Source organism: Pan troglodytes, chromosome 5 (genome assembly GCF_028858775.2).
Source record: "Pan troglodytes isolate AG18354 chromosome 5, NHGRI_mPanTro3-v2.0_pri, whole genome shotgun sequence".
NCBI classification, from domain to species: Eukaryota; Metazoa; Chordata; class Mammalia; order Primates; family Hominidae; genus Pan; species Pan troglodytes.
Genome location: NC_072403.2, coordinates 133,127,229 through 133,153,887, shown reverse-complemented (window position 1 = coordinate 133,153,887; position 26,659 = coordinate 133,127,229). Strand labels below are relative to the sequence as shown.

The following is a 26,659-nucleotide window of genomic DNA, read 5'->3' as shown; positions in this document are numbered from 1 at the left end:
AGTTTCTTAATCCTGAGTTCTAGTTTGATTGCACTGTGGTCTGAGAGCCAGTTTGTTATAATTTCTGTTCTTTTACATTTCCTGAGGAGTGCTTTACTTCCAGCTATGTGGTCAATTTTGAAATAAGTGCAATGTGGTGCTGAGAAGAATGTATATTCTGTTGATTTGGGGTGGAGAGTTCTGTAGATGTCTATTAGGTCTACTTGGTGCAGAGCTGAGTTCAATTCCTGGATATCCTTGTTAACTTTCTATCTCTTTGATCTGTCTAATGTTGACAGTGGGGTGTTAAAGTCTCCCATTATTATTGTGTGGGAGTGTAAGTCTCTTTGTAGGTCTCTAAGGACTTGCTTTATGAATCTGGGTGCTCCTGTATTGGGTACATATATATTTAGGATAGTTAGCTCTTCTTGTTGAATTGATCCCTTTACCATTATGTAATGTCCTTCTTTGTCTCTTCTGATCTTTGTTGGTTTAAAGTCTGTTTTATCAGAGACTAGGATTGCAACCCCTGCTTTTCCATTTGCTTGGTAGATCTTCCTCCATCCCTTTATTTTCAGCCTATGTGTGTCTCTCCACATGATATTGGTCTCCTGAATATAGCACACTGATGGGTCTTGACTCTTTATCCAATTTGCTAGTCTATGTCTTTTAATTGGAGCATTTAGCCCATTTTCATTTAAGGTTAATATTGTTATATGTGAATTTGATCCTGTCATTATGATGTTAGCTGGTTATTTTGCTTGTTAGTTGATGCAGTTTCTTCCGAGCCTCGATGGTCTTTACAATTAGGCATGTTTTTGCAGTGGCTGGTACCAGTTGTTCCATTCCATGTTTAGTGCTTCCTTCAGCAGCTCTTGTAAGGCAGGCCTGGTGGTGACAAAATCTCTCAGCATTTGTTTGTCTGCAAAGGATTTTATTTCTCCTTCACTTTTGAAGCTTAGTTTGGCTGGACATGAAATTCTGGGTTGAAAATTCTTTTCTTCAAGAAGGTTGAATATTGGCCGCTACTCTCTTCTGGCTTGCAGAGTGTCTGCCGAGAGATCCGCTGTTAGTCTGATGGGCTTCTCTTTGTGAATAACCCGACCTTTATCTCTGGCTGCCCTTAACATTTTTTTCCTTCATTTCAACTTTGGTGAATCTGACAATTATGTGTCTTGCAGTTGCTCTTCTTGAGGAGTATCTTTGTGGTGTTCTCTGTACTTCCTGAATTTGAATGTTGGCCTGCCTTGCTAGGTTGGGGAAGTTCTCCTGGATAATATCCTGAAGAGCGTTTTCCAACTTGGTTTTATTCTCCCCGTCACTTTCAGGTACATCAGTCAGACGTAGATTTGGTCTTTTCACGTAGTCCCATATTTCTTGGAGGCTTTGTTCATTTCTTTTTAGTCCTTTTCTCTAAACTTCTCTTCTTGCTTAATTTCATTCATTTGATCTTCATTCACTGGTACCCTTTCTTCCAGTTGATCGAATTGGCTACTGAAGCTTTTGCATGCGTCACGTAGTTCTCATGCCATGGTTTTCAGCTCCATCAGGTCATTTAAGGTCTTCTCTATGCTGTTTATTGTAGTTAGCCATTCATCTAATCTTTTCTGAAGATTTTTAGCTTGTTTGCAATGGGTTTGAACATCCTCCTTTAGCTTGGAGAAGTTTGTTATTACCGATCATCTGAAGCCTTCTTCTCTCAACTCATCAAAGTCATTCTCCATTCAGCTTTGTTCTGTTGCTGGCGAGGAGCTGCATTCCTTTGGAGGAGAAGAGGTGCTCTGATTTTTAGAATTTTCAGCTTTTCTGCTCTGTTTTCTCCCCATCTTTGTGATTTTATCTACCTTTTTTCTTTTATGATGGTGACGTACAGATGGGGTTTTGGTGTGGATATTCTTTCTGTTTGTTAGTTTTCCTTCTAACAGTAGGACCCTCTGGTGCAGGTCTGTTGGAGTTTGCTGGAGGTCCACTCCAGACGCTGTTTGCCTGGGTATCACCGGTGGAGGCTGCAGAACAGCAAATATTGCAGAATGGCAAATGTTGCTGCCTGGTCGTTCCACTGGAAGCTTCGTCTCAAGAGGGCACCCCGTTATATGAGGTGTCCATCGGCCCCTACTGAGAGTTGTCTGCCAGTTAGGCTACTTGGGAGGCAGGGACCCACTTGAGGAGGGAGGGACCCACTTGAGGAGGAGGAGAGAGGGAGAACCACTACTCTCTTCAAAGCTGTCAGACAGGGACATTTAAGTCTGCAGAAGTTTCTGCTGCCTTTTGTTCAGCTATGCCCTGTCCCCAGAGGTGGCATCTACAGAGGCAGGCAGGCCTCCTTGAGCTACGGTGGGCTCCAGTTCAAGCTTTCCAGCCACTTTGTTTATCTACTGAAGCCTCAGCAATGGCAGATGCCCCTCCCCCAGCCTCGCTGTCACCTTGCAGTTTGATCTCAGACTGCTGTGCTAGCCGTGAGGGAGGCTCTGTGGGCTTGGGACCCTCCAAGCCATGTGCAGGATATAATCTCCTGGTGTGCTGTTGCTAAGACCATTGGAAAAGTGCAGTATTTGGGTGGGAGTGTCCCAATTTTCCAGATACCGTCTGTCATAGCTTCCCTTGGCTAGGAAAGGGAATTCCCCGACCCCTTGGGCTTCGCTTTCAAGGCGATGCCCCGCCCTGCTTCGGTTCACACTCCATGGGCTGCACCCAGTGTCCGACAAGCCCCAGTGAGATGAATCTGGTACCTCAGTTGGAAATGCAGAAATCACCCATCTTCTGTGTCACTCACGCTGGGAGTTGTAGACTGGAGCTGTTCCTATTCAGCCATCTTGGAACCTCCCCCCAAACCTTTTTTTTTTTTTTTTAGAAGAGCACATTGTTATTTTAGTGTCCTATTCTTTTTTTTTTTTTTTAATTTTACTTTTAAGTTCCAGGATACATGTGCAGAACATGAATGTTTGTTACATAGGTAAATGTGTGCCATGATGGTTTGCTGCACATATCAACCTCACTTAGGTATTAAGCCCTGCATGCATTAGCTATTTGTCCTGACACTCTCCCTCCCCTTGCCCCTTCCCCACCAACAGGCCCTGGTGTGTGTTGTTCTCCTCTCTGTGTCCATGTGTTCTCATTTTTCATCTCCCACTTATGAGTGAGAACATGTGGTATTTGGTTTTCTGTTTCCGTGTTAGTTTGCTGAGGATGATGGTTTCCAGCTTCATCCATCTGCCTGCAAAGGACATGAGCTCATTCATTTTTATGGCTGCATAGTATTCCATGGTGTATGTGTGCCACATTTTCTTATCCAGTCTATAATTAATAGGCATTTGGGTTGATTCCACATCTTTGCTATTGTGAATAGTGCTGCAGTAAACATACGTGTGCATGTATCTTTATAATAGAATGATTTATATTCCTTTGGGTATATACCCAGTAGTGGGATTGCTGACTCAAATGATATTTCTGCATCTAGATCCTTGAGGAATTGCCACACTGTCAGAAGTGGTTGAACTAATTTACATTTCCACCAACAGTGTAAAAGCATTCCTATTTCTCCACATCCACTCTAGCATCTGTTGTTCCTTGACTTTTTAATAATTGCCATTCTAACTGGCATGAGATGGTATCTCATTGTGGTTTTGATTTGCATTTCTCTAATGATCACTAATATTGAGCTTTTTTTCATAGGTTTGTTGGCTGCATAAATGTCTTCTTTTGAGAAGTGTCCATTCATGTCTACTTTTTGATGGGGTTGCTTATTTTTTTCTTGTAAATTTGTTTAAGTTCCTTGTAAATTCTGGGTATTATATGTTGTCAGATGGTACATTGCAAAAATTTTCTCCCATTCTGCAGGTTGCCTGTTCATGCTGATAATAGTTTCTTTTGCTTTGCAGAAGCTCTTTAGTTTAATTAGATCTTATTTATCAGTTTTAGCTTTTGTTGCAATTGCTTTTTGCGATTTCATCATAAAATCTTTGCTCATGCCCATGTCCTGAATGGTATTGTCTAGGTTTTCTTCTGTGGTTTTATGGTTTTGAGTTTTGCATTCAAGTCTTTAATCCATTTTGAGTAAATTTTTATATAAGGTGTAAGGAAGGCTTCCATTTTCAGTTTTCTGCATATGATTAGCCAGTTTTCCCACCACCATTTATTAGATAGGGATTCCTTTCTTCATTGCTTGTTTTTGTTAGGTTTGTCGCAGATCAAATGGTTGTAGATGTGGTCTTATTTCTGAGGCCTCTATTCTTTTCCATTGGTCAATATGTCTGTTTCTGTACCAGTACTATGCAGTTTTGGTTACTGTAGTCTTTTAGTATAGTTGAAGTCAGGTAGCGTGATGCCTCCAGATTTGTTCTTTTTGTTTAGGATTGACTTGGCTATATGGGCTCTTTTTTTTTTTTCTTTTTTGGTTCTATATGAATTTTTTTTAAGTAGTTTTTTTTCTAATTCTGTGAAGAATGTCAGTGGTAGTTTGATGGGAATAGCATTGAATCTATGATTTACTTTGGGCAGTATGGCCATTTTCACAATGTTGATTCTTGCTATCCATGAGGATAGAATGTTTTTCCATTTGTTTATGTCCTCTCTTATTGCCTTGAGCAGTGGCTTATAGTTCACTTTGAAGAGTTCCTTCACGTCCCTTGTTAGCTGTATTCCTAGGTATTTTATTCTTTTTGTAGCAATTGTGAATAGGAGTTCATTCATGATTTGGCTCTCTGTCTGTTGTTGATGTATAGTAATGGTTCTGATTTTTGCACATTGATTTTATATACTGAGACTTTGCTAAAGTTGCTTGTCAGCTTAAGGAGCTTTTGGGCTGACACGATGGGGTTTTCTAAATATAGGATCATGTCATCTGCAAACAGAGACAATTTGACTTCCTCTCTTCCTATTTGAATACGCTTTATTTGTTTCTATTGCCTGATTGCCTTGGCCAGAACTTCCAATACTATGTTTAATAGGAGTGGTGAGAGAGGGCATCCTTGTCTTTTGCTGGTTTTGAAAGGAAGTGCTTCTAGCTTTTGTCCATTCACTATAATATTGTCTGTAAGTTTGTCATAAATAGCTCTTATTATTTTGAGATATGTTCCATCAATACCTAGTTTATTGAGAGTTTTTAGCATGAAGGGATGTTTAATTTTATCAAAGGTCTTTTCTGCATCTATTGAGGTAATCATGGTTTTTGTCATTGGTTCTGTTTACGTGATGAATTATGTTTATTGATTTGTGTATGTTGAACCAGCCTTGCATCCCAGGGATGAAGCCAGCTTGATCATGGTGGATAAGCTTTTTGGTGTGCTGCTGGATTTGGTTTGTGAGTATTTTGTTGAGGATTTTCACACTGATGTTCATTAGGGATATTGGCCTGAAGTTTTCTTTTTTTGTTGTGTCTCTGCCAGGCTTTGGTATCAGGATGATGGTGGCCTCATAAAATGAGTTAGGAAGGAATCCCTTCCTTTTAATTGTTAGGAATAGTTTCAGCAGGAATGGTACCAGCTCCTCTTGGTACCTGTGGTAGAATTTGGCTGTGAATCCATTTGGTCCTGGGCTTTTTTTAGTTGCTAGGCTATTTATTACTGCCTCAATTTCAGAGCTTGTTATTGGTCTATTCAAGGATTTGACTTCTTCTTGGGAGGGTTTATGTGTCCAGGAATTTAACCATTTCTTCTAGATTTTCTAGTTTATTTACGCAGAGATGTTTGTAGTATTCTCTGATGGTAGTTTGACTCTGTGGGGTTGGTGGTGATATCTGTTTTTTCATTTTTTATTGCATCTATTTGATTCTTCTCTCTTTTCTTCTTTATTAATCTAACTAGTGGTCTATTTTATTTTTTCAAGAAAACAGCTCTTGGATTCATTGATTTTTTCTGAAGGGTTTTCATGTCTGTCTCTCCTTCATTTCTGCTCTGTTCTTAGTTATTTCCTGTCTTCTTCTAGCTTTTGTATTTGTTTGCTCTTGATTTGCTAGTTATTTTAGTTTTGATGTTATGGTGTTGATTTGAGATCTTTCTAGCTTCCTGATGTGGGCATTTAGTGCTATCAATTTCCCTCCTAACACTGCTTTAGCTGCATCCCAGTGATTTTGGTATGTTGTCTTTTTGTTTTCATTGGCTTCAAAGAAATTCTTGATTTCTGCCTTACTTTCATTATTTACCTAGGAGTCATTCAGGAGCAGGTTGTTCAATTTTGATGTATTTGTGTGGTTTTGGGTGAGTTTCTTAATCTTGAGTTTTGCATTGTGGTTTGAGAGACTGTTTATAATGATTTCATTTCTTTTGCATTTGCTGAGGAGTGTTTTAATTCCAATTATGTGGTTGATTTTAAAGTAAGTGCCATGTGGCACTGAGAAGAATGTATATTCTGTTGTTTTCGGGTGGAGAGTTCTGTAGATATCTATTAGGTCCTCTTGATCCAGAGCTGAGTTCAAGTCCTGAGTATCCTTGTTAATTTTCTGTCTCGTTAATACCCCACTGTCTCATATTGTCAGTGGGGTATTAAAGTCTCCCACTATTATTGTGTGGTAGTCTAAGCCACTTTTAGGTCTCTAAAAACTTGTTTTATCAAACTGGGTGCTCCTATATTGGGTGCATATATATTTCGGATAGTTAGGTCTTCTTGTTGAATTGATCCCTTTACCATTATGTAATGGCCTTCTTTGTCTTTTTTGATCTTTGTTGGTTTAAAGTCTGTTTTGTCAGAAACTGGTGTTGAAACCCCTGCTTTTTTTCTGCTTTCCATTTGCTAGGTAGATTTACCTCTATCTCTTTTTTTTTGGTTTTTTGAGCCTATGTGTATATTTGCATATGAGATGAGTCTCTTGAATACAGCACACTGATTCGTCTTGACTCTTTATCCAATTTTCCAGTCTGTATCTTTTAATTGAGGCAGTTAGCCCATTTACATTGTAGGTTAATATTGTTATGTGTGAATTTGATCCTGTCATCATGATGCCAGCTGGTTATTTTGCACACTAGTTAATCCAGTTTCTTCATAATGTCATTGGTCTTTGTAGTTTAGTGTGTTTTTTTTCAGTGGCTGGTACTGATTTTTCCTCTCCCTATTTAGTGCTTGCTTCAGGAACTCTTGCAAGGCAGGCCTGGTGGTGATGAACTCCCTTAGCATTTGATTGTCTGTAAAGGATTTTATTTATTTATGAAGCTTCGTTTGGCCAGATATGAAATTCTGAGTTGAAAATTTTTTTCTTTAAGAATGTTCAATGGCTGGGTGCCATAGCTCATGCCTGTAATCCTAGCACTTTGGGAGGTTGAGGCGGGCAGATCACCTGACGTCAGGAGTTCGAGACCAGCCTGGCCAACATGGCGAAACTCTGTCTGTACTAAAAATAGAAAAATTAGCCAGGTATGGTGGCACATGCCTATAGTCCCAGCTACTCAGGAGGCTGAGGCAGGAGAATTGCTTGAACCTGGGAGGAGGAGGTTGCAGTGGGTCGAGATCATGCCACTGCATTCCAGCCTGGGTGACAGAGCGAGACTCTGTCTCAAAAAAAAAAAAAGTATTTAATATTGGCCTCTATTCTCTTCTGGCCTATAGATTTTTTGCTGAGATATCCGCTGTTACTCTGATGGGCTTCCCTTTGTAGGTGACCTGGCCTTTCTCTCTGGCTGCCCTTAACATTTTTTCTTTCATTTCAACCTTGGAGAATCTGATGATTATGTGTCTTGTGGTTGATCTTCTCGTGGAGTATCTTAGTGAGGTTCTCTGTATTTCCTGAATTTGAATGTTGGCCTGTCCTGCTAGGTTGGGGAAGTTCTCCTGGATGATATCCTGAAGTGTGTTTTCTAACTTGGTTCCATTCTTCCCGTTTCTTTTAGGTACTCCAATCAGTCATAGGTTCAGTCTTTTTACATAGTCCCATAATTCTTGTAGGTTTTGTACATTACTTCTTACTCTTTTTTCTCTAAGCCTGCCTTATTTCACAAGATAGTCTTCAAACACTGGTATTTTTTCTTCCACTTGATTGATTTGGCTATTGATTCTTGTGTATGATTCACAGAGTTTTCGTGTTGTGTTTTTCAACTCCATCAGGTCATTTATGTTCCTCTCTAAGCTGGTTATTCTAGTTAGCAGCTCCTGTAACCTAGTATCATGGTTCTAAGCATCTTTGCATTGGGTTAGAACATGCTCCTTTACCTCATTGAAGTTTGTTATTACCTGCCTTCTGAAGCCCACTTCTGTCAATTCATCCATCTCATCCTCCGTCCAGTTCTGTGCCCTTGCTGGAGAGGTGTTGTGATCATTTGGAGGAAAAGAGACAATCTGGCCTTTTGGGTTTTCAGCATTTTTTTCATTGATTCTTTCTCATCTTCATGAGTTTGTTCACTTTGGATCTTTGAGGCTGCTGACCCTTGGATGAGGTTTTTTTGAGGATTTTTTTAGTTGATGCTGTTGTTGTAGCTTTCTGTTTGTTTTTCTTTCAATTGTCAGGTTCCTCTTCTGTAGGGCTGCTGTGGTTTGCTGGGGGTTCACTTCAGGCCCTATTCATCTGGTTCGCTTCCACACCTGGAGATGTCATCTGAGGAGGCTGGAGAACAGCAAAGATGGGTGCCTGGCTCTTTCCTCTGGGATCTCTGACCTTGAGGGGCACCAACCTGATGCCAGTAGGAACGCTCCTGTGTAGGGTGTCTGGTGACCCCTTTTGGGGTGTCTCACCCAGTTGGGGGGCATGGGAACCAGGACCCACTTTGACTGCTCCTTGGCAGAGGGTGTGCTGCACTGGGGGGAAACCAACTTTTCCGGGCTGCCCAGATTCCTCAGAGCTAGCAGGAGGAAAGACTAAGTCTGCTGTTCCATAGAGACTGCGGTCACCCCTTCTTCTAGGGGCTCAGGCCAGGGAGATCAGAGTTCTGTCCCTGAGCCACTGGCTGGAGTTGTTGGAGTTCCTGTAGGGAGGCCCCACCCAGTGAGGAGGGTTGAGTCAGCATCCGTTCTGAAGAGGCAATCTGGCCAAGATCTGCCACAGCTGGTGTGCTGTGCTGTGGGGAATACCTCTTGGGACCAAGCCGTTCAGCCTCCTGAATTTCCCTGGCTCTAGCAGGGAAAAGCACGGCCTGGAGCTATAGTGATAGCTGCAGTCCTTCGCCCATGGGAGCTTAGTGTCTTAGGTAGCTAGCCGCAGCAGTGTTGGCTCTGCCTCTCCCCCAGCGAGCTCAGATGGCTTAGACAGCAATCAGCAGCAGCAGTGGTGATGGCCACCCCTCCCTCCAGGAACTTGGCAGGCCTAGGATGATTCCAGCCGAGTGGCTGTTGAGAATCTGCATGGCTCTGTGGTTCGGACTGAAGGCCTCAGTGGCGTGGGCTCACCAGTGGGATCTTCTGAACCATGGGCAGCACAGTTCCATGGAAAAGCACAGCTTCCCAGGCTGGGTAGCATGCTCAATCACCACCCCACTTGGCTGAGGGGAGGCAGCTCCCTGCCCTGTGTAGATCTAAGGTGGGCTGCCATACCACCCTGCTCTTCCTTCCTCTCCATGGGTCATGCCAGCCGCCTAGTCGATGATAAAACCTGGATACCTCAGTTGCCAGTGCAGGATTCAAATGCTGTTTTGGTTCTTTTCAGTGGGAGCCTCTGATGGCCGCTGCTTCTAGTTGGTCATTTGCATCCTGCCCCCATTTTTTTTTGAGTATAAGTTCTTTTTACCTACATAAAGATAATAAAGCTTTAATCTGTCATATTTTCTTTTTTCCTTCTAAATTGCTTTCTGTATTTCTCATCATGGTCTTTTTTAAATTGGAGGTTTATTCAAATATTTGAAAGTCAGTAAAAAGATGCTTGGAAACGATACAAGAAAGTGGGACTTGTAATTTGTGGTCTTTACTTTAGTGGGCCCTTTCTGTGGCATTTTGTTTGGGAACCCCTAATGTCAGTATATTTGGTTTCTCCTTTGTTCTTAAGGGATTCCATAGAGAAACCTCTTACTGTTAGCTGCCTGAGGAATATAAGCCTAGTGGGAGAAGAAGGCTGGGTGGAAATGGTGATGGGTCTCAAGTGTTAGTATATAAACTTCGATTGAATCCTGTGATACCCTCTGTTGTCTTCTATTTCTTGAGCTCTGCCTACCTTTCAAGAAGCACACTGGGTTAGCTGCATGAAATGTGGGAGGGAATCTGGAGGTCAGACTCCTAAAACTGGCTTTCAGGCAGCTCTTCTGTTTTCAATTTCACTTTTACCCCCCAATTTAGAGATATTTGTTACCACCAATTCTTGAGTTTTTTGAGAGGTTCTATAAAATGAATCAGGTTTATTCTGTTTTTCACATTGTGGCTGATAATTCAGGTTTCTCTATGTCCTGAATTACTGCTTGTTATTTTGATTTTCAGGTTCTAAAATTTTACTACCACATCCTTTCCATTCTCCTTGTCTTTGGGCGTTTTATTGCCTACTGGAAAATCCTTTTACTTTGAATTTTAGTATTTATGAAGAGAGCAGTGAATGTATATGTTCAGTCTGCCATATTTAACTAGAGGTCTTTATCAATAACAACTGTTTTTGAAATTAGGAAGACTAATTCTTTGTCATGAGTTCCAAGACTTCTTTTTATTGTCTACCACTTAACCCTATTTAAGTGTTTTTTTCTATATAGATATTATTAATTTACATGTAGTCAAATTTTTCCCAATCATTATCTTTATGAGATCTGGGTTCTTTTTATTTTTTTTTATTTTTTTGAGGTGGAGTCTCAGTCTGCCGCCCAGGTTGGAGTGCAGTTGTGCGATCTCTGCTCACCGCAACCTCCACCTCCTGGGTTCAAGCGATTCTCCTGTCTCAGCCTCCAGAGTAGCTGAGACTATAGGTGTGCGCCACCGTGCTGGGCTAATTTTTGTATTTTTAGTAGAGATGGAGTTTCGCCATGTTGTCCAGGATGGTCGCAAACTCCTGACCTCAAGTGATCCACCCGACTTTGCCTCCGAAAGTGCTGGGATTACAGTCATGAACCACTGCACCTGGGTCTTTTTTCTTTCTTCTTTTCTTTCTTTCTTTTTTTTTAATATTAAAGAAAGTCTCCCTCACATTGAAGTTAAACAGATAAGGCATAAAATGTTAGATTTTCTTCTGAATCTTCATGGTCCAGTTAAAAGTATAGATTCTGATTATTTATATTAATGGAAGACTGGAATCATCTCAAATGTTCAATAAGAAGAGGCTAGTTGATTGAGTTATGTTTACACAATGGAGCACTGAGCTGTCTATAAAAGGGAATATTTTTGTGTACTTCTGTGGAGTTATTTTCAGGATATGTTGTTAAGTGAATAAAGGAACAGAAGAATGTTAATAGAATGCTACCTTTTGTATGATACAAAGAAATATGAATGATCATATTTGTTTATATTTTTAAAAGAGAATGATGAATGGACAAAGTGAAAACTAATGAAAATGGTTAATTTTAGGAGAGGGGAGAGAAAAATGTGGAGAAACAGATATGGAAACAAGATATCTAGGATTATACCTTGATTATACTTAGATTTGACTTTGGACTCATCTTGCTGTTTACATACTAAATGTAAAACAAAAAACAAAAAACAGAAAAAAAAAAAGAAAAAATGAAGCCACAGTATTTAAAAGCTGCAAACAAAGGGATTAGTAAGTTTAAATATCAATCAAGTTAGTGACATATTCATGCAGAGAAAAGAATTACTTCAAATAATCTAATTTTGATTGAAAATTTCCAGTGGGATATATTCTAAGGTTAAAAAAAATTCCTCAAAGTAATCTTAAACTGCATTTAGTGTATGTTTAGAAGTAATATTGCTGTTGCTGTTTTGAAATTATTATACATAATTATAACAGAGCAAATAAGTAATTATAGTAATGTCATAAGGAACTAAGATTTTTTAATATAAGAGAAAAAGATAAAAGTATAAAGTTAAAGAGGTTAAATAAGAAACCTAAATCTTCAATTCATAATAGAAATAAAATTATGAACTTATTTTTCTCTTGTTATATTTTTCCCAGCACTATCACTGGAATGGTAGCAACTACTTTACTGTGAGCTGTTATCTGTATTGTCTAAACATCTTTTTGTTCTAAGAAGAGACAGGAGTGGCTGATTCTGGGTCTGGGCCAGGAAGTATGGAGGATGATCCTGGGGTATCTTACCATTTTAGAAGCTATCTAAGACCAATGGGATAGTGTCAAAAGTACCCCAGAGCCAACCAGAAGGGGCCTCCTACTGGCTTAAGATGGACAATTTGAGAATCAGAAAAATAATGACTGCAATGGATTGACATACATAAAGTATATAAAAAAATACGTGGGTTTGAAAAGGCACTAAAATAGAAAACAAACAAAAAATACACTTTATCAGTTACCTGCTGAAGTCACTAGGACACCAACTTGTTAGTATGCAAATTGATAAAAAGAAAATTTAAGCATTTTTTTCCAGCCTTTTCTTTACAAACTGTATTTTAGTGTAACTAAAACGTTACTGAGGAAAAGTTCTTCACAGAAGAATTCTAGCTAATAAATGCAAAATAAATGATATAATCAGAAAAATCATAATTTGGTAATCCTTAGTGAAATAGTGGATGTAGGAAATGATCATTAATGGATGCTAAAATCATTAGGTGAAAGGTTGATGGGGAGGACTACGTACTAGAGAGGTCAGTGTGATACCATCTGACCAGTGATCTTTAGCACCACTAAAATTGGGACATCCAGATAGTGCTTCATGCAATAGGAGGTAGACAGCGGCAACCAACTATGAAGTTATTTTACCAAGGAAAAAAAAGGAAACGAAACAAAAGAAGTTAAACTTTAAATAATTCTCTAGATCTAATGATCACTTTATAGGATATATGGAGAACTAGAGAAAAAAGTTAAATGACACCATGGTAAAGTAGTTATCCAAATAAACATGACTGTTTTTCCAACAAATCAGTGGCATAGGGAAAAATATTAGGACCTGTAACTACAACAATCTAATGCGCACCATTGAACTTGTGTAAATTCTGAGCATTTATTAAGTACTTATCTATTATTACTTTTAAAAGTGTCTCAGCCGGCCGGGCATGGTGGCTCACACCTGTAATCCCAGCACTTTGGGAGGCTGAGGCGGGTTTATCACCTGAGGTCAGGAGTTCGAGACCAGTCTGGCCAATATGGTGAAACCCCGTCTCTACTAAAAAAGTACAAAAATTAGCCAGGCATGGTAGCATGCCCCTGTAATCCCAGCTACTCAGGAGGCTGAGGCAGGAGAATCGCTTGAACCCAGCAGGCAGAGTGAGCCAAGACTGCGCCATTGCACTCCAGTCTGGTTGACAGAGGACACTCCATCTCAAAAAAAAAAAAAAAAGAAAAAGAAAAGTTTCTCAGCCTTCGATATAGGGGAACTAAGTCCTGTTAATGGGATGGGGAATGTGTCAATAAGTGCTAGGAATGGAGCATTTAGGATTATGTTTTCACTGTAGAATTGACAATACTTATCTACATGGCCGTGGTCTCAATGCGTCTATAATCTTTTCATTGTAAAGTTTTCCTGCTGTTTCCCTGTCTCTGTATTTTTTGCTTCCATCCCACGGAAACTGTTCTCATTACTAGACATCTGCGCATGGGTGGGAACGTGAATATTGACATGTCTGAGAAAAGTTAGAGGAGGACTAAGTTTTTGTGACAAGACTAGCCTTTTTGGTAGAGCTTTATGAAGTCAAGATTAATATAACCTTGGAATCACTTTCAGGTATCATCTTTTAGTCCTACAGGTGCTCATATAATTGCCCAGTTTTCGAAAAAACTTCTCGATGAAGATATTTCTATATTTTCTGGATCAGAAATGTTGCCTGTGGTTAAAGGAGCTTTTATTTCTGTGTGTCGTCACATATATAGTACATGTGAAGGCTTGCAGGTGTTAATCACTTATAATTTGCATGAATCTATAGCAAAGGCATGGAAAAAGGTAAGTATTTTCAAGCTTCGTTTTTCCTCCCTGCAAATCTTTATTTCAAATATAAGCACCATTATAGTGTTGTACTTTGGATGAAATATTTAACTGGGGCAAATATGACTTCTTTAGCATCACAGTACTCTAGGGGACATAATGCATCTTAATTTGGCACAGGATGACTGCAGTATCTCCTTTCCCAGTGGGACAAAGTTCTAAGACTTAAACGGGTACTACAGATTCTTTTCTTCTCGTAGATGAGGCTTTAGGTTAATTTTCCTTACATAGACTAACACTCTTTGGGAGTTATTTTAAAGTAATTTTTACAGACAGCTGGGTTTTTGTTGTGGATACTAGAGATCGTAATGTAGCAATAGCCATATATGTGTATATCAGTGGACAACTAAGTCTTTTCCCCCCATTTGATATGGTTTATTTGTAAAATATATGATATTTCATTAACAACCAAATAATTTAAAATTTGAAGATAATTTTGATTTTAATAACATTAAGGATAAAACAAAAATGCAACATAAGAAATCTTATGGGTAGTGCTATCAGTAAGAAATATAATTATAAAATATAATTATAAATATAATTATAAAAATATAAATATATGGCTAGTGCTATCAGTAAGAAATATAAATTATTCTACTATTTTTTAGACAAGTTTGCTATCAGAAAGAATTCCTACTCCAGTAGAGGGTTCTGATTCTGTTTCTTCAGTAAGCCAGGAATCCCAAAACATGTAAGTACAATTGATGAAAGTCATGCATTTATTATATTTGCTGAAATAAATTTAAAATTATTAAAATGTAATAGAATACTATGGCAAAAATGTTTTACAGGATGGTAAATGTATATATACAGCTTCAAGGAAAATTAGTTTGGAAAAACTTTAGAGATCATGTAATACTCATAACCTTTTTAAAATCTAACAATATTTATTATACTTGTTTCATTCTGTTTTTACATCTTAGATTAGGAAATGTGATATTATCGTGTTTCCAGAAAATTTGGAGAATTACAAAATACCAAAGTTGGAAAGTTAACTGGAGAGTTTAGTAGAAATAATATGTTCTCAAATGCCAATGAAGTCTATTTATATTTAAAATATTATTTTTCTAAATGTGGTGGGAGTACATTTCAGTTAGGTTTTGGCTTTGGAAAATTATTTAAATCAATATTTATATCATATTTTAATTTAGATGTCTCCATGTTTCTTTACAGATATCAGTAGGATATGGAGTCAGATTAATGGGGAAAATAGATTTTTTGAACTAAACTCGGGCAACATGTTTTTCTGGGTTCTGTTCTTATTTTATAATCAAGTATTGGCGTAGTCTAAAATGATAATAATTAGGGAGAACTTGAAGGGCTATTCTTTGTTAAAGAGATGTTGAAGTGGAATTTGAATTTTTTTAAGGTAGGTATAGTTTAACTTACAAAACAATCAAACAAAAAGCCTTCTGCATTTCCTTAACAGTATAATGGTTCAACAAATAGTTAATTCCCTAAACATTTTCTATAATTTATTTTCTAATATAGTTGTCACACAATGAGCTGCTTTGTTTTTTGCATTAAAGGGTGACAAAAATGCATTTCTATAGTTTATTTTTGAGGTAATTTTTAGATCTCATTTTTTAATAATTAATTTTCATTTTTAATTTCAGTAGTGATTTCAATTTTTATTTCAATAGTTTTCGGGGTACAGGTGCTTTTGGTTACATGGATGCATTCTTCAGTGGTGATTTCTGAGCTTTTTGTGCATCCATCACTCAAGCAGTGTACACTGTACCCAATATGTAATTTTTTATCCCTTACCCTCCTTCCAAATTTTCCTTCTGTACCCGCAGAGTCCATTATATCATACTTATGCCTTTGCATCCTCAGAGCTTAGCTCCCACTTATAAGTGAGAACATATGACATTTGGATTTTTATTTCTGAGTTACTTAACTTAGAAAAATCGGCCTCCAGCTCCATCCAACTTGGTGCAAAAGACATTATTTCCTTTTTTTTTTATGACTGAGTAGTATTCCATGGCATATATGTACCACATTTTCTTTATTCACTTGTTGGTTGATGGGCACTTAGATTGGTTTCATATCTTTGCAATTGTGAATTGTGCTCCTATAAACATGCTTGTGCCTATGTCGTTTTCATATAATGTCTTCTTTTCCTTTGAGTGAGATACCCAATAGTGGGATTGCTGGATCAAATTGTAGTTCTACTTTTAGTTCTTTAAGGAATCTCCATACTGTTTTCAATAGTGGTTGTACTAGTTTACATTCCCACCAGCAGTATAAAAGTGTCCCACCACATCCATACCAACATCTATTGTTTTTTTGACTTTTTTTTTTTGAGACGGAATCTCGCTCTGTCGCCCAGGCTGGAGTGCAGTGGAGTGATCTCGGCTCACTGAAAGCTCCGCCTCCCAGATTCACGCCACTCTCCTGCCTCAGCCTCCTGAGTAGCTGGGACTACAGGCGCCTGCCACCACGCCCGGCTAATGTTTTTGTATTTTTAGTAGAGATGGGGTTTCACCATGTTAGCCAGGATGGTCTTGATCTTCTGCCCTCGTGATCCACCCGCCTCGGCCTCCCAAAGTGCGGGGATTACAGGCGTGAGCCACCGTGCCGGCCTTGACTTTTTAATTACGGCCTTTTTTTCTTGCGGGAATAAGTGGTTTTAATTTGCATTTCCCTGATGATTAGTGATGTTGAACATTTTTTTCCAAGTGCTCGTTGGCTGTTTGTACGTTTTGAGAATTGTTTCTTCATGTCCTTTGCCCACTTTTTAATGAGATTATTTGTTTTTTGTTTTCTTGCTGATTTCTTTGACTTCTTTATAGATTCTGGAAATTAGTCCTTTGTTAGACATTGCATAGTTTGTGAATATTTTCTCCCACTTTGGGTTGTGGTTACTCCGCTTATTTTTTTTTTGCTGTGCAGAAGCTCTTTAGTTTAATTATGTCCCATTTATTTATTTTTGGTTTTGTTGCAATTGCTTTTGGGGTCTTAGTCATGAATTCTTTGCCTAAGCTAATGCCCAGAAGAGTTTTTCCAATGTTATCTTCTAGAATTTTTATGATTTCATGTCTTAGATTAAGTCTTTGATCCATCATGTGTTGATTTTTATATAAGGTGAGAGATGAAGATCTGGTTCTTTCTTCTACATGTGGCTTGCCAGTTTTCCCAGCACCATTTATTAAATAATGTCCTTTCCCCAATTAATGTTTTTTTCTTATGCTTTGTTGAAGATCAGTTGGCTGTAAGTATTTGGCTTTATTTCTGGGTTCTCTATTCTGTTCCATTGGTCTACATGTCTATTTTTTTTTTTAATTTATTATACATTAAGTTCTGGGATACATGTGCAGAATATGCAGGTTTGTTACATAGGTATACATGTGCCATGGTGGTTTGCTGCACCCATCAACCCGTCATCTAGGTTGTAATTCCTGCATATATTGGGTATTTGTCCTAATGCTCTCCCTCCCCTGGCTCTCCACCCCCTGAGAGGCCCTGGTGTGTGATATTCTCCTCCCTGTGTCCATGTGTTCTCATCGTTTGACTCCTACTTATGAGTGAGAACATGCAGTGTTTGGTTTTCTGTTCCTGTGTTAGTTTGCTGAGAATGATGGTTTCCAGCTTCATCCATCTCCCTGCGAAGGACATGAACTCAATTCATTTTATAGCTGTATTTCATGTTATGTATGTGCCACATTTTCTTTATCCAGTCTGTCATTTTAATGGGCATTTGCATTAGTTCCAAGTCTTAGTTATTGTGAACAATGCTGCAATAAACATATGTGTGCATGTGTCTTTATAGTAGAATGATTCATAATCCTTCGGGTATATACCCAGTAATGGGATTGAGGGGTCAAATGGTATTTCTGGTTCTAGATTCTTGAGGAGTCGTCACACTGTCTTCTACAATGGTTGAACTAATTTACACTCCCACCAACAGTGTAAACTCATCCCTATTTCTCGACATCCTCTCTAGCACCTGTTTTTTCCTGACTTTTTAATGATTGTCATTCTAACTGGCATGAGATGGTATCTCACTGTGGTTTTGATTTGCATTTCTCTAATGACCAGTGGTGATGAACTTTTTTTCATATGTTCCTTGGCCGCATAAATATGTTTCATATGTTTGTTGGCTGTCTTCTTTTCAGAAGTGTCTGTCCATATCCTTTGCCCACTTTTCGATGGGGTTGTTTTTTCTTGTAAATTTCCTTAAGTTGCTTATAGATTCTGGATATTAGACCTTTGTCAGATGGATAGATAGCAAAAATTTTCTCCCATTCTGTAGGTTGCCTGTTCACTCTGATGATAGTTTCTTTTGCTTTGCAGAAATTCTGTAGTTTAATTAGATCCTGTTTGTCAATTTTGGCTTTTGCTGCAATTGCTTTTGGTGTTTTAGTCATGAAGTTTTTGCCCATGCCTATGTCCTGAATGGTATTGCCTAGGTTTTCTTCTATAGTTTTTATGGTTTTAGATTTTATGTTTAAGGCTTTAATCCATCTTGAGTTAATTTTTGTATAAGGTGTAAGGGAGGCGTCTAGTTTCAGTTTTCTGCATATTGCTACTAGTTTTCCCAGCACCATTTATTAAGTAGGGAATCCTTTCCCCATTGCTTGTTTTTGTCAGGTTAGTCGAAGATCACATGGTTATGGATATGTGGTGTTATCTCTGAGGCCTCTGTTCTGTTCCATTGGTCTATATATCTCTTTTGGTTACCATAGCCTTGTAGTATAGCTTGAAGTCAGGTAGCATGATGCCTCCAGCTTTGTTCTTTTTGCTTGGGATTGTCTTGGCTAAGTGGGCTCTTTTTTGGTTCCATATGAAATTTAAAGTAGTTTTTTTTTTTTAATTCTATGAGGAAAGTCAATGGTAGCTTGATGGGAATAGCATTGAATCAAATAACTTTGGGCAATATGACCATTTTCACAATATTGATTCTTCCTATTCATGAGCATGGAATGTTTTCCCATTTGTTTGTCTCCTCTCTTATTTCCTTGAGTAGTAGTTTGTAGCTCTCCCTGAAGAGGTCCTTCATGTCCTTTGTAAGTTGTATTCCTAGGTATTTTATTTTCCTCGCAGCAGTTGTGAATGGGAGTTCACTCATGATTTGACTCTCTGTCTATTATTGGTATATAGGAATGCCTGTGATTTTTGCACATTGATTTTGTATCCTGAGACTTTGCTGAAGTTGCTTATCAGCTTAAAGAGTTTTTGGGCAGAGGTGATGGAGTTTTCTAAATATATAATCATGTCATCTGCAGAGAAAATTTGACTTCCTCTCTTTCTATTTGAATACCTTTTATTTCTTTCTCTTGCCTGATTGTTTTGGCCAGAACTTCCAATACTATGTTCAGTAGGAGTGGTGAGAGAGACCATCCTTGTCTTGTGCCAGTTTTGAGAGGGAATGCTTCCAGTTTTTGCCCATTCAGTATGATCTTGGCTGTAAGTTTGTCATACATAACTCTTATTATTTTGAGATATGTTCCATCAATACCTAGTTTATTGAGAGTTTTTAGCATAAAGGGGTGTTGAATTTTATCGAAGGCCTTTTCTGCATCTGTTGAGATAATCATGTGATTTTTGTCATTGGTTCTGTTTATTTGATGGATTACTTTTATTTATTTGCATATGTTGAACCATCCTTGCTTCCCAGGGATGAAGCCGACTTGATCATGGTGGATAAGCTTTTTGATATGCTGCTGGATTTGGTTTGTCAGTATTTTATTGAGGATTTTCACATCCATGTTCATCAGGGATATTGGCCTGAAATTTTCATTTTTTATTGTGTCTCTGCCAGGTTTTGGTATCAGGATGATGCTGGCCTCATAAAATGAGTTAGGGAAGAGTCCCTCTATTTCTATTGTTTGGAATATTGCAGAAGGAATGGTACTAGCTTCTCTTTGTATCTCTGGTAGAATTCGTACTTGCCTATTTTTATACCAGTACCATGCAGTTTTGGTAACTATAGCCTTGTATAATAATTTGAAGGTGGGTAATGAGATGCCTTCAGATTTGTTCTTTTTGCTTAGTTTTGCTTTGGCTGTGTGGGCTCTTTATTGGCTCCATATGAATTTTGAGATTTTTTTTTCTAGTTTTGTGAAGAATGATGGTGGTATTTTTATGGGAATCGCATTGAATCTGTAGATTGCTTTTGGCAGTATGGTCATTTTCATAATATTGATTCTACCCATCTATGAGCATGGGATGTGTTTTCATTTGTTTGTGTCATCTGTGATATCTTTCAACAGTGTTTTGTAGTTTTTTTTTGTAGAGATCTTTACTTCCTTGGTTAAGTATATTCCTAAAGTTTGTTTTGTTTTGTTTTGTTTTTGTTTTTGTTTTTTAGCTTTTGTAAAAGGGATTTAGTTTTTAATTTGATTCCCAGCTTGGTTGTTGCTGATGTATAGCAGTGCTACTGATTTGTGTACTTTGATTTTGTATCCTGAATCTTGAATGAATTTATTTATCAGATCTAGGAGCTTTTTGGATGAGTCTTTAGAGTTTTTGAGGTATATGATCATATAATCAGCAGAAAGTGACAGTTTGACTTCCTCTTTTCTAGTTTGGATGCCCTTTCTTTCTTTTTGTTGTGTGATTGCTCTGGCTAGAACTTCTAGTGCTATGTCAAATAGAAGTGGTGAAAGTGGGTATCCTTGTCTTTTTTCAGCTCTCAGGGGGAATGCTTTCAACTTTTTCCGATTCTCTATGATGTTGGCTGTGGGTTTGTTCTGTATGGCTTTTATTACTTTGAGGTAAGTCCTGTCTATGCCTATTTTGTTAAGGGTTTTAATCTAAAGGGGTGCTAGATTTTATCACATGCTTTTTTTGTTTTTATTGAGATAATAATAATAATAATTTTATTGTTTTTAATTCCGTTTATGTGATATATCATATTTACTGATGTGTGTATGTTAAACCATCCCTACATTGTGATCATGATGTATTACCTATCTTGATCATGGTGTATTACCTATTTGATATGTTGTTAGATTTGATTAGCAAGTATTATTTTGAGGATTTTTTTGCATCTGTGTTTATCAGAGATATTGGTCTGTAGTTTTCTTTTTATGTTATGTCCTTTTGTGTTTTGGTATTAGGGTGATACTGACTTCATAGATAGATTTAGGAAGGATTCTCTCTTTATCTTTTGGAATAGTTTCAGTAGATTGGTACTGTTTCTCTTTGAATGTCTGATAGAATTCAGCTATGAATTTATCTAGTCCTGGACTTTTTTCTGTTGGCAATTTTTTTTAATTGCTGATTAAATCTTGTTGCTGTTATTGGTCTGTTCAGGGTTTCTGTTTCTTCTTAATTTAATCTAGGATGGTTGTATATTTCCACAAATTTATTTATCTCCTCTAGATTTTCTAGTTTGTGCACATAAAGGTGTTCATAGTAGCCTTGAATGATCTTTTATATTTCTGTGATATTGTCTGTAATAACTCCAGTTTTATTTCTAATTGAGCTTATTTGGATCTGCTTTTTTCTTGGTTAATCTTGCTAATGGTTATCAGTTTTATCTTTTCAGAAAACTAGCTTTTTCCTTCATTTATCTTTTGTATTTTTTTCTTTCAGTTTCATTTAATTCTCTTCTGATCTTGGTTATATCTTTTCTTCTGCTGGGTTTGGGTTTAGTTTGTTCTTGTCTCTCTGATTCCTTGAGGTGTGACATTAGGTTGTCTATTTGTGCTCTTTCAGACTTTTTGATGTAGGCATTTAATGCTATGAACTTTCCTTTTAACACTGCTTTTGTTGTATCCCAGGTGTTTTGACAAGCTGTGTCACTATTATCATTTATTTCAAATGATTTTTTAATATCTACGTTGATTTTGTTAAACCATAAATCATTCAAGAAAAGACTGTTTAATTTCCATGTATTTGTATAGTTTTGAGGGTTCCTTTTGGAGTTGATTTCCAATTTTATTCCACTGCAGTCTGAGAGAGTACTTGGTATAATTTTGATTTTCTTAAATTTGCTGAGACTTGTTTTGTGGCTTATCGTGTGGTCTATCTTGGGGAATGTTCCATATGCTGATGAATAGAATGCATATTCTGCAGTTGTTGGGTAGAATGTTTTGTAAATATCTGTTAAGTCCATTTGTTGTAGAGTATAGTTTAAGTCCATTTTTTCTTTGTTGACTTTCTGTCTTGATGACCTGTCTAGTGCTGTCAGTGGAGTATTAAAGTCTCCCAATATTCCTGTGTTGTTGTCAATCTCATTTCTTAGGTCTAGTAGTAATGGTTTTATAAATGTGGGAGCTCCAGTGTTAGGTGCATATAAATTTAAGATTTTAATATCTTCCTGTTGTACTAATCCATTATTGTATAATGTCCTTCTTTGTCTTTTTTTTTTTTTTTGCTTTAAAGCCTGTTTTATCTGATATAAGAATAGCTACTTCTACTTGGTTTTGGTTTCTATTTGTGTGGAATGTCTTTTTTCACCCCTTTACCTCAAGTTTATGTGAGTCATGTGTTAAGTGAGTCTCTTGAAGACAGCAGATATTTTACTGGTGGTTATCCATTCTCCTACTCTGTTTCTTTGAAGTGGAGCATTTAATCCATTTACTTTCAACATTAATATTGAGATGTGAGGTACTTTTTTATTCATCATGTTAGTTTTTGCCTTGATACTTTTTTTTTTCATTGTGTTATGTTTTATAAGCCCTGTGAGATTTATGCCTTTGGAGGTTCTATTTTGGTGTATATCAAGATTTATTTCAAGATTTAGAACTCCTTTTAGCATTTCTTGTAGTGCTTGTTTGGTGGTAGCAAATTTAATTAGCATTTGTTTGTCTGAAAAAGATTTTATCTGTCTTTCATTTATGAAGCTTAGTTTTGCTGGATATAAAATTATTGGCTGACAATTATTTTGCTTAAGGGGGCTATAAATAAGACCCCAGTTCCTTCTGGCTTGTAAGGTTTCTACTGAGAAATCTACTGTTAGTCTGATAGGTTTTCTTTTACAGGTTACCTGATGCTTTTTTCTCAGAGCTCTTAAGATTCTGTCCTTCATCTTGACTTTAGATAACCTTATGACTATGTGCCTTGGTGATGATCTTTTCCCAATGAATTTTCCAGGTGTTCTTTGAGCTTCTTTTCCTCAATTATTCCCTAAAATGAGTTTTCCAAACTTTTAGACTTGTCTTCTGCCCCAGGAACACCAGTTATTCATAGGTTTGGCCATTTTACATAATCCCATATTTCTTGGAGAATTTTTCTTTGTCTTTGTCTGATTGCGTTAATTTGAAAACCTTTTCTTTGAGCTCTCATATTCTTTCTTCTGCTTGTTCTAGTCTGTTGTTGAAACTTTCCAGTGTATTTTTTATGTCCCAGTGTGTCTTTCATTTCCAGAAATTGTGATTTTTTAATTTATTATATCTATTTCTCTGGAAAAGTTTTCTTTCATATACTGAATTGTTTTTTAAATTTCTTTAACTTGTTTTTTGCATTTCTCTATTATCTCCTTGAGTAGCTTAATAGTCAACCTCCCGAATTATTTACCTGGCATTTCAGAGTTTTCTTCTTGGTTTGGATCCATTGCTGGGGCCTACTGTGACCTTTTGGGGGTGTTACAGAACCCTTTTATGTCAAATTACCAGAATTACTTTTTTCATTTGGGTAGACTGTTTCTTCAACTTGTTTTTTGAATTTATTTTTGATCGGATTAAAACAATTTTTTTTCTTTTAAGGATCTGACTTTAATGTGTATTGTTCATTTTAGCCTAATTTAATTCTTCGTGCTTTTAGGTTGAAGAGTCGGTGTGATTTCTTTAGTTATGGAGAATCTTTGTGCACTGTCTTTCCCAGATGCCAGTTGTAGTAGTTATATACTTGGTGTGTGGGCAAGTTCACTGTCTCCGGCAGGACTGGAATGGCAGGGATCTCCTGAGGCTTATCTCATTCTCCTGTGTTGTACACTTTATTTATTTATTTAATTTTTCTCCAGTATTTTATTTACTGAGGATTTGGGCTTCAGGTTAATAGGAGAGGCACCCCTGGGTATGCACCAGTTGTAGCTAAGGCAGGTGAGTAGATGTAATACCCAATAGTGGTCAGAGGTCCCAGCCATGATGGTGGTGGCTGGGGGAGCTCTCAATTAGATGTACTGAGGTTTTATTAGGGCCAAGGGTAGGAGCTACCTCAGCTTCCCTCCCAGGCCAGCAGGAAAGCTATCCACCTTACAGCCTCACAACTGTTCCAGTGTTCAGCTATTCAGACCAGACACACACCTCTTTTCATCTGTGGGAATATTGATGTTTCAAGTAGGGAGTAATAGTCACTCTCCCTCTTGTGCAGGCCTGAATCTGGGGATGGGGGGAGGGGAGTTTGCTCCTCCCGTGGGGCTGAAGTCACCCCGAATTGTTCTAGGAAGGCTGTCTGTAGGTGCATCCATGCTCTGTTCCCATGAAAGAAGGCTCAGTTTTGTCTGCAGTAATGTACCGGGGGGACCAAGGACCCCTTCTCCAAGACCATTATCACAGAGGCTGTCTGCCTATTGGATAGAGAGGTAGACTTTCCTTACTGTGCCCAGCACTGCAATTATGTTTGTGATGTAAGAAATTTCCCACCAGCAGAAAGATCTGGGACTCAAGGCCTGCCATTCAGATTCTTTCATCCCACAGGGTGTTCCCTTGATGTGGTGCTCTCCTCCTTACTCTAAGAATGGGACTTCCTGAGAGCTGGACTGCAGTGATTATTATTGCTCTTCTGGGTCTAGCCACCCAGTAGGGCTGCCAGGCTCCAGGCTGGTGCTGTGAATATCTGCAAAGGATTCAGTGATGTGACCTGTCTTCAAGTCTCCCAGCAGTGGATACCAGCACCTGCTCTGGTAGATGTAGACTCTCTGATTCCTTGATTGTAGATAGTCTTAATGTGCTGGCTTTCTTGAAGGTGGGTTATAATTGTAGTGATTTGTCATGTGGACAGACTCAGGACTTCTGGGTAGCCAGGGTGTTGCAGGCAGTGGTGTTAGCTGAGGTCCCACAGCCATTTTCTCCTTCCTAGGCACAGTGTTACACTGCAGTGAGGTGCTGTAATGGCCTGAGTTTGTTGGCCTCCAGCCAGAAAGTGGCACTTGCAAGAGGAGTACCAGCTGTGATAGTAGCAGTGAGTTTTAAGTTTGCTTTAAGTTGGCCAGGACAAGTGTTCTGATTTCTTAGGTGATGGGCAAGGCCATAAAGCTCCCAAAAGTTTATGTCCCTTGTGTTAAGCTATATATTCTTTATAACGTATTGGACAATAACTTCCAGAAAGACCTCTCCCACAAATTGGCTCCCAATGGACCCTGCATAACCCATATCATATAAATTTAGCATACTGTATTGCCATACCATATTTACTTATTTGTATTCTACACTACATAATATGCTCATGTGTATCTTCAGAACTCAGCAGAGCACTTGGCCCAATAAGTAATTTAATAAGTGAGTAGAAAATAAGTGCATGAATAAAAATGAAAAAGTGACAAATCATAGTAGAGGATTTCAAACTAAAAACACAGCACAGCAGAGGCAGTTATACTCCCCTCTGGAACTTTACCTCAGTGGCCTGAAAACCACCCCCACAGCAGATCCCGCCTAAGGAGTCTGAGCTCAGACCCTGCCCCCACTTAGTGGTATTTCTCCACCTGCCCTGGTAGCTTAACACAAAGGACATATGTGTACTCTTTGACGTCATATAATGATACAACTTGGAAGTTTTTGCTTCTGTTTTCTTTGGGAGGACTCACATAGACTTCTTTTATTGATTCATTTTCTTTAATGGGTAATGTCTCATTCTGGTTTTCTATTTCTGCTTGAATGACTTATGATTACATTTTCTAAAAAATAACAATACTTTTTTACTTGTATATTTATTTATTATATAAATTTTTAAAAAATATTTGTGTGTGATTTAAAAGTAATTGTTTTCCTGCTGTAATTATTTCCCCTTTTTGGATTCTTAGTATTTTTTGGCCTTTTCTCTTCTTCTTGACCAATTTATTGCATTAGTTTATGCAGACTAGGTTTTGGTCTTGTTAATGCTTGCTTTTCTCCCTCTCTTACTCCCTCGTTTGCCTTTATAGTAGAGGAAAGTAAGTGGAAGGGGTTTGAGAATGGATGTTGAGAGAAGCAATCTATATTAACTGTAGCAATGAATACATTTTGATATGTGATACTTCCATTATTAAGCTGTTCTAAATATTTTTGTAATTTCTATTTTCATTTTACTCCTTAATTCATTAAATATTGGAAGTGCATCTGTGTTTTTTTTGGTCGTCAAACATAGTTGTTTTTACTATTTTATTTTGTTGACTTTTATATACTTTTTAGAGAACATGGATTTCATGATATGTATGTTTTTAGGTTGGTTGAACTTACTTTGTGACCCATTACAGGGTCAGTTGAAAAAAAAATCTGTCTGCTTGAAAAGACAATATATTCTTCATTGGATGCTGATATTGTTTGTGTGTGTTTGTGTGTGTGTGTGTTTTGTTACTAAAACTTTTAATATCTCTACTAATATTTTGATATATAATCTCTCACTGTAGGGTAGATTTGTCATGATCCAAAGGTCATGATGCCTTGTCTTTTATTTAGGAAAGGAATCTCTTCTCATCAGATTTTTTGTGAACATCCTATTGGACTTTTCATATGGCCACCTCTGGCCAGATGGTGGTTGGTGAAAAAGTGGCTGTAGATGGGGATTGGGTCAGCCTGTCAATATTATCAGTTACACATAGTTTTCCTTCCCCCAACCCTTTTACTTTCTACTGTTCTGAGTAGCAAATTTTGTAT

The 26,659-nt window shown here is 37.8% G+C and overlaps 1 protein-coding gene across 6 annotated transcripts in view; it reads left to right on the top strand.

Annotated features, from left to right (window-relative positions):
• The window catches only part of TBC1D32 (TBC1 domain family member 32), a 251,985-nt gene that overhangs the window by 67,854 nt on the left and 157,472 nt on the right, over positions 1-26,659 (top strand). For all 6 annotated transcript variants that reach the window (XM_009451911.5, XM_063813400.1, XM_016956235.4 and 3 more), the window contains 2 exons: positions 13,673-13,874; positions 14,525-14,607. In XM_009451911.5, coding sequence (XP_009450186.3) covers positions 13,673-13,874; positions 14,525-14,607 — 285 coding nt within the window. The remainder of the gene's footprint in view (positions 1-13,672; positions 13,875-14,524; positions 14,608-26,659) is intronic.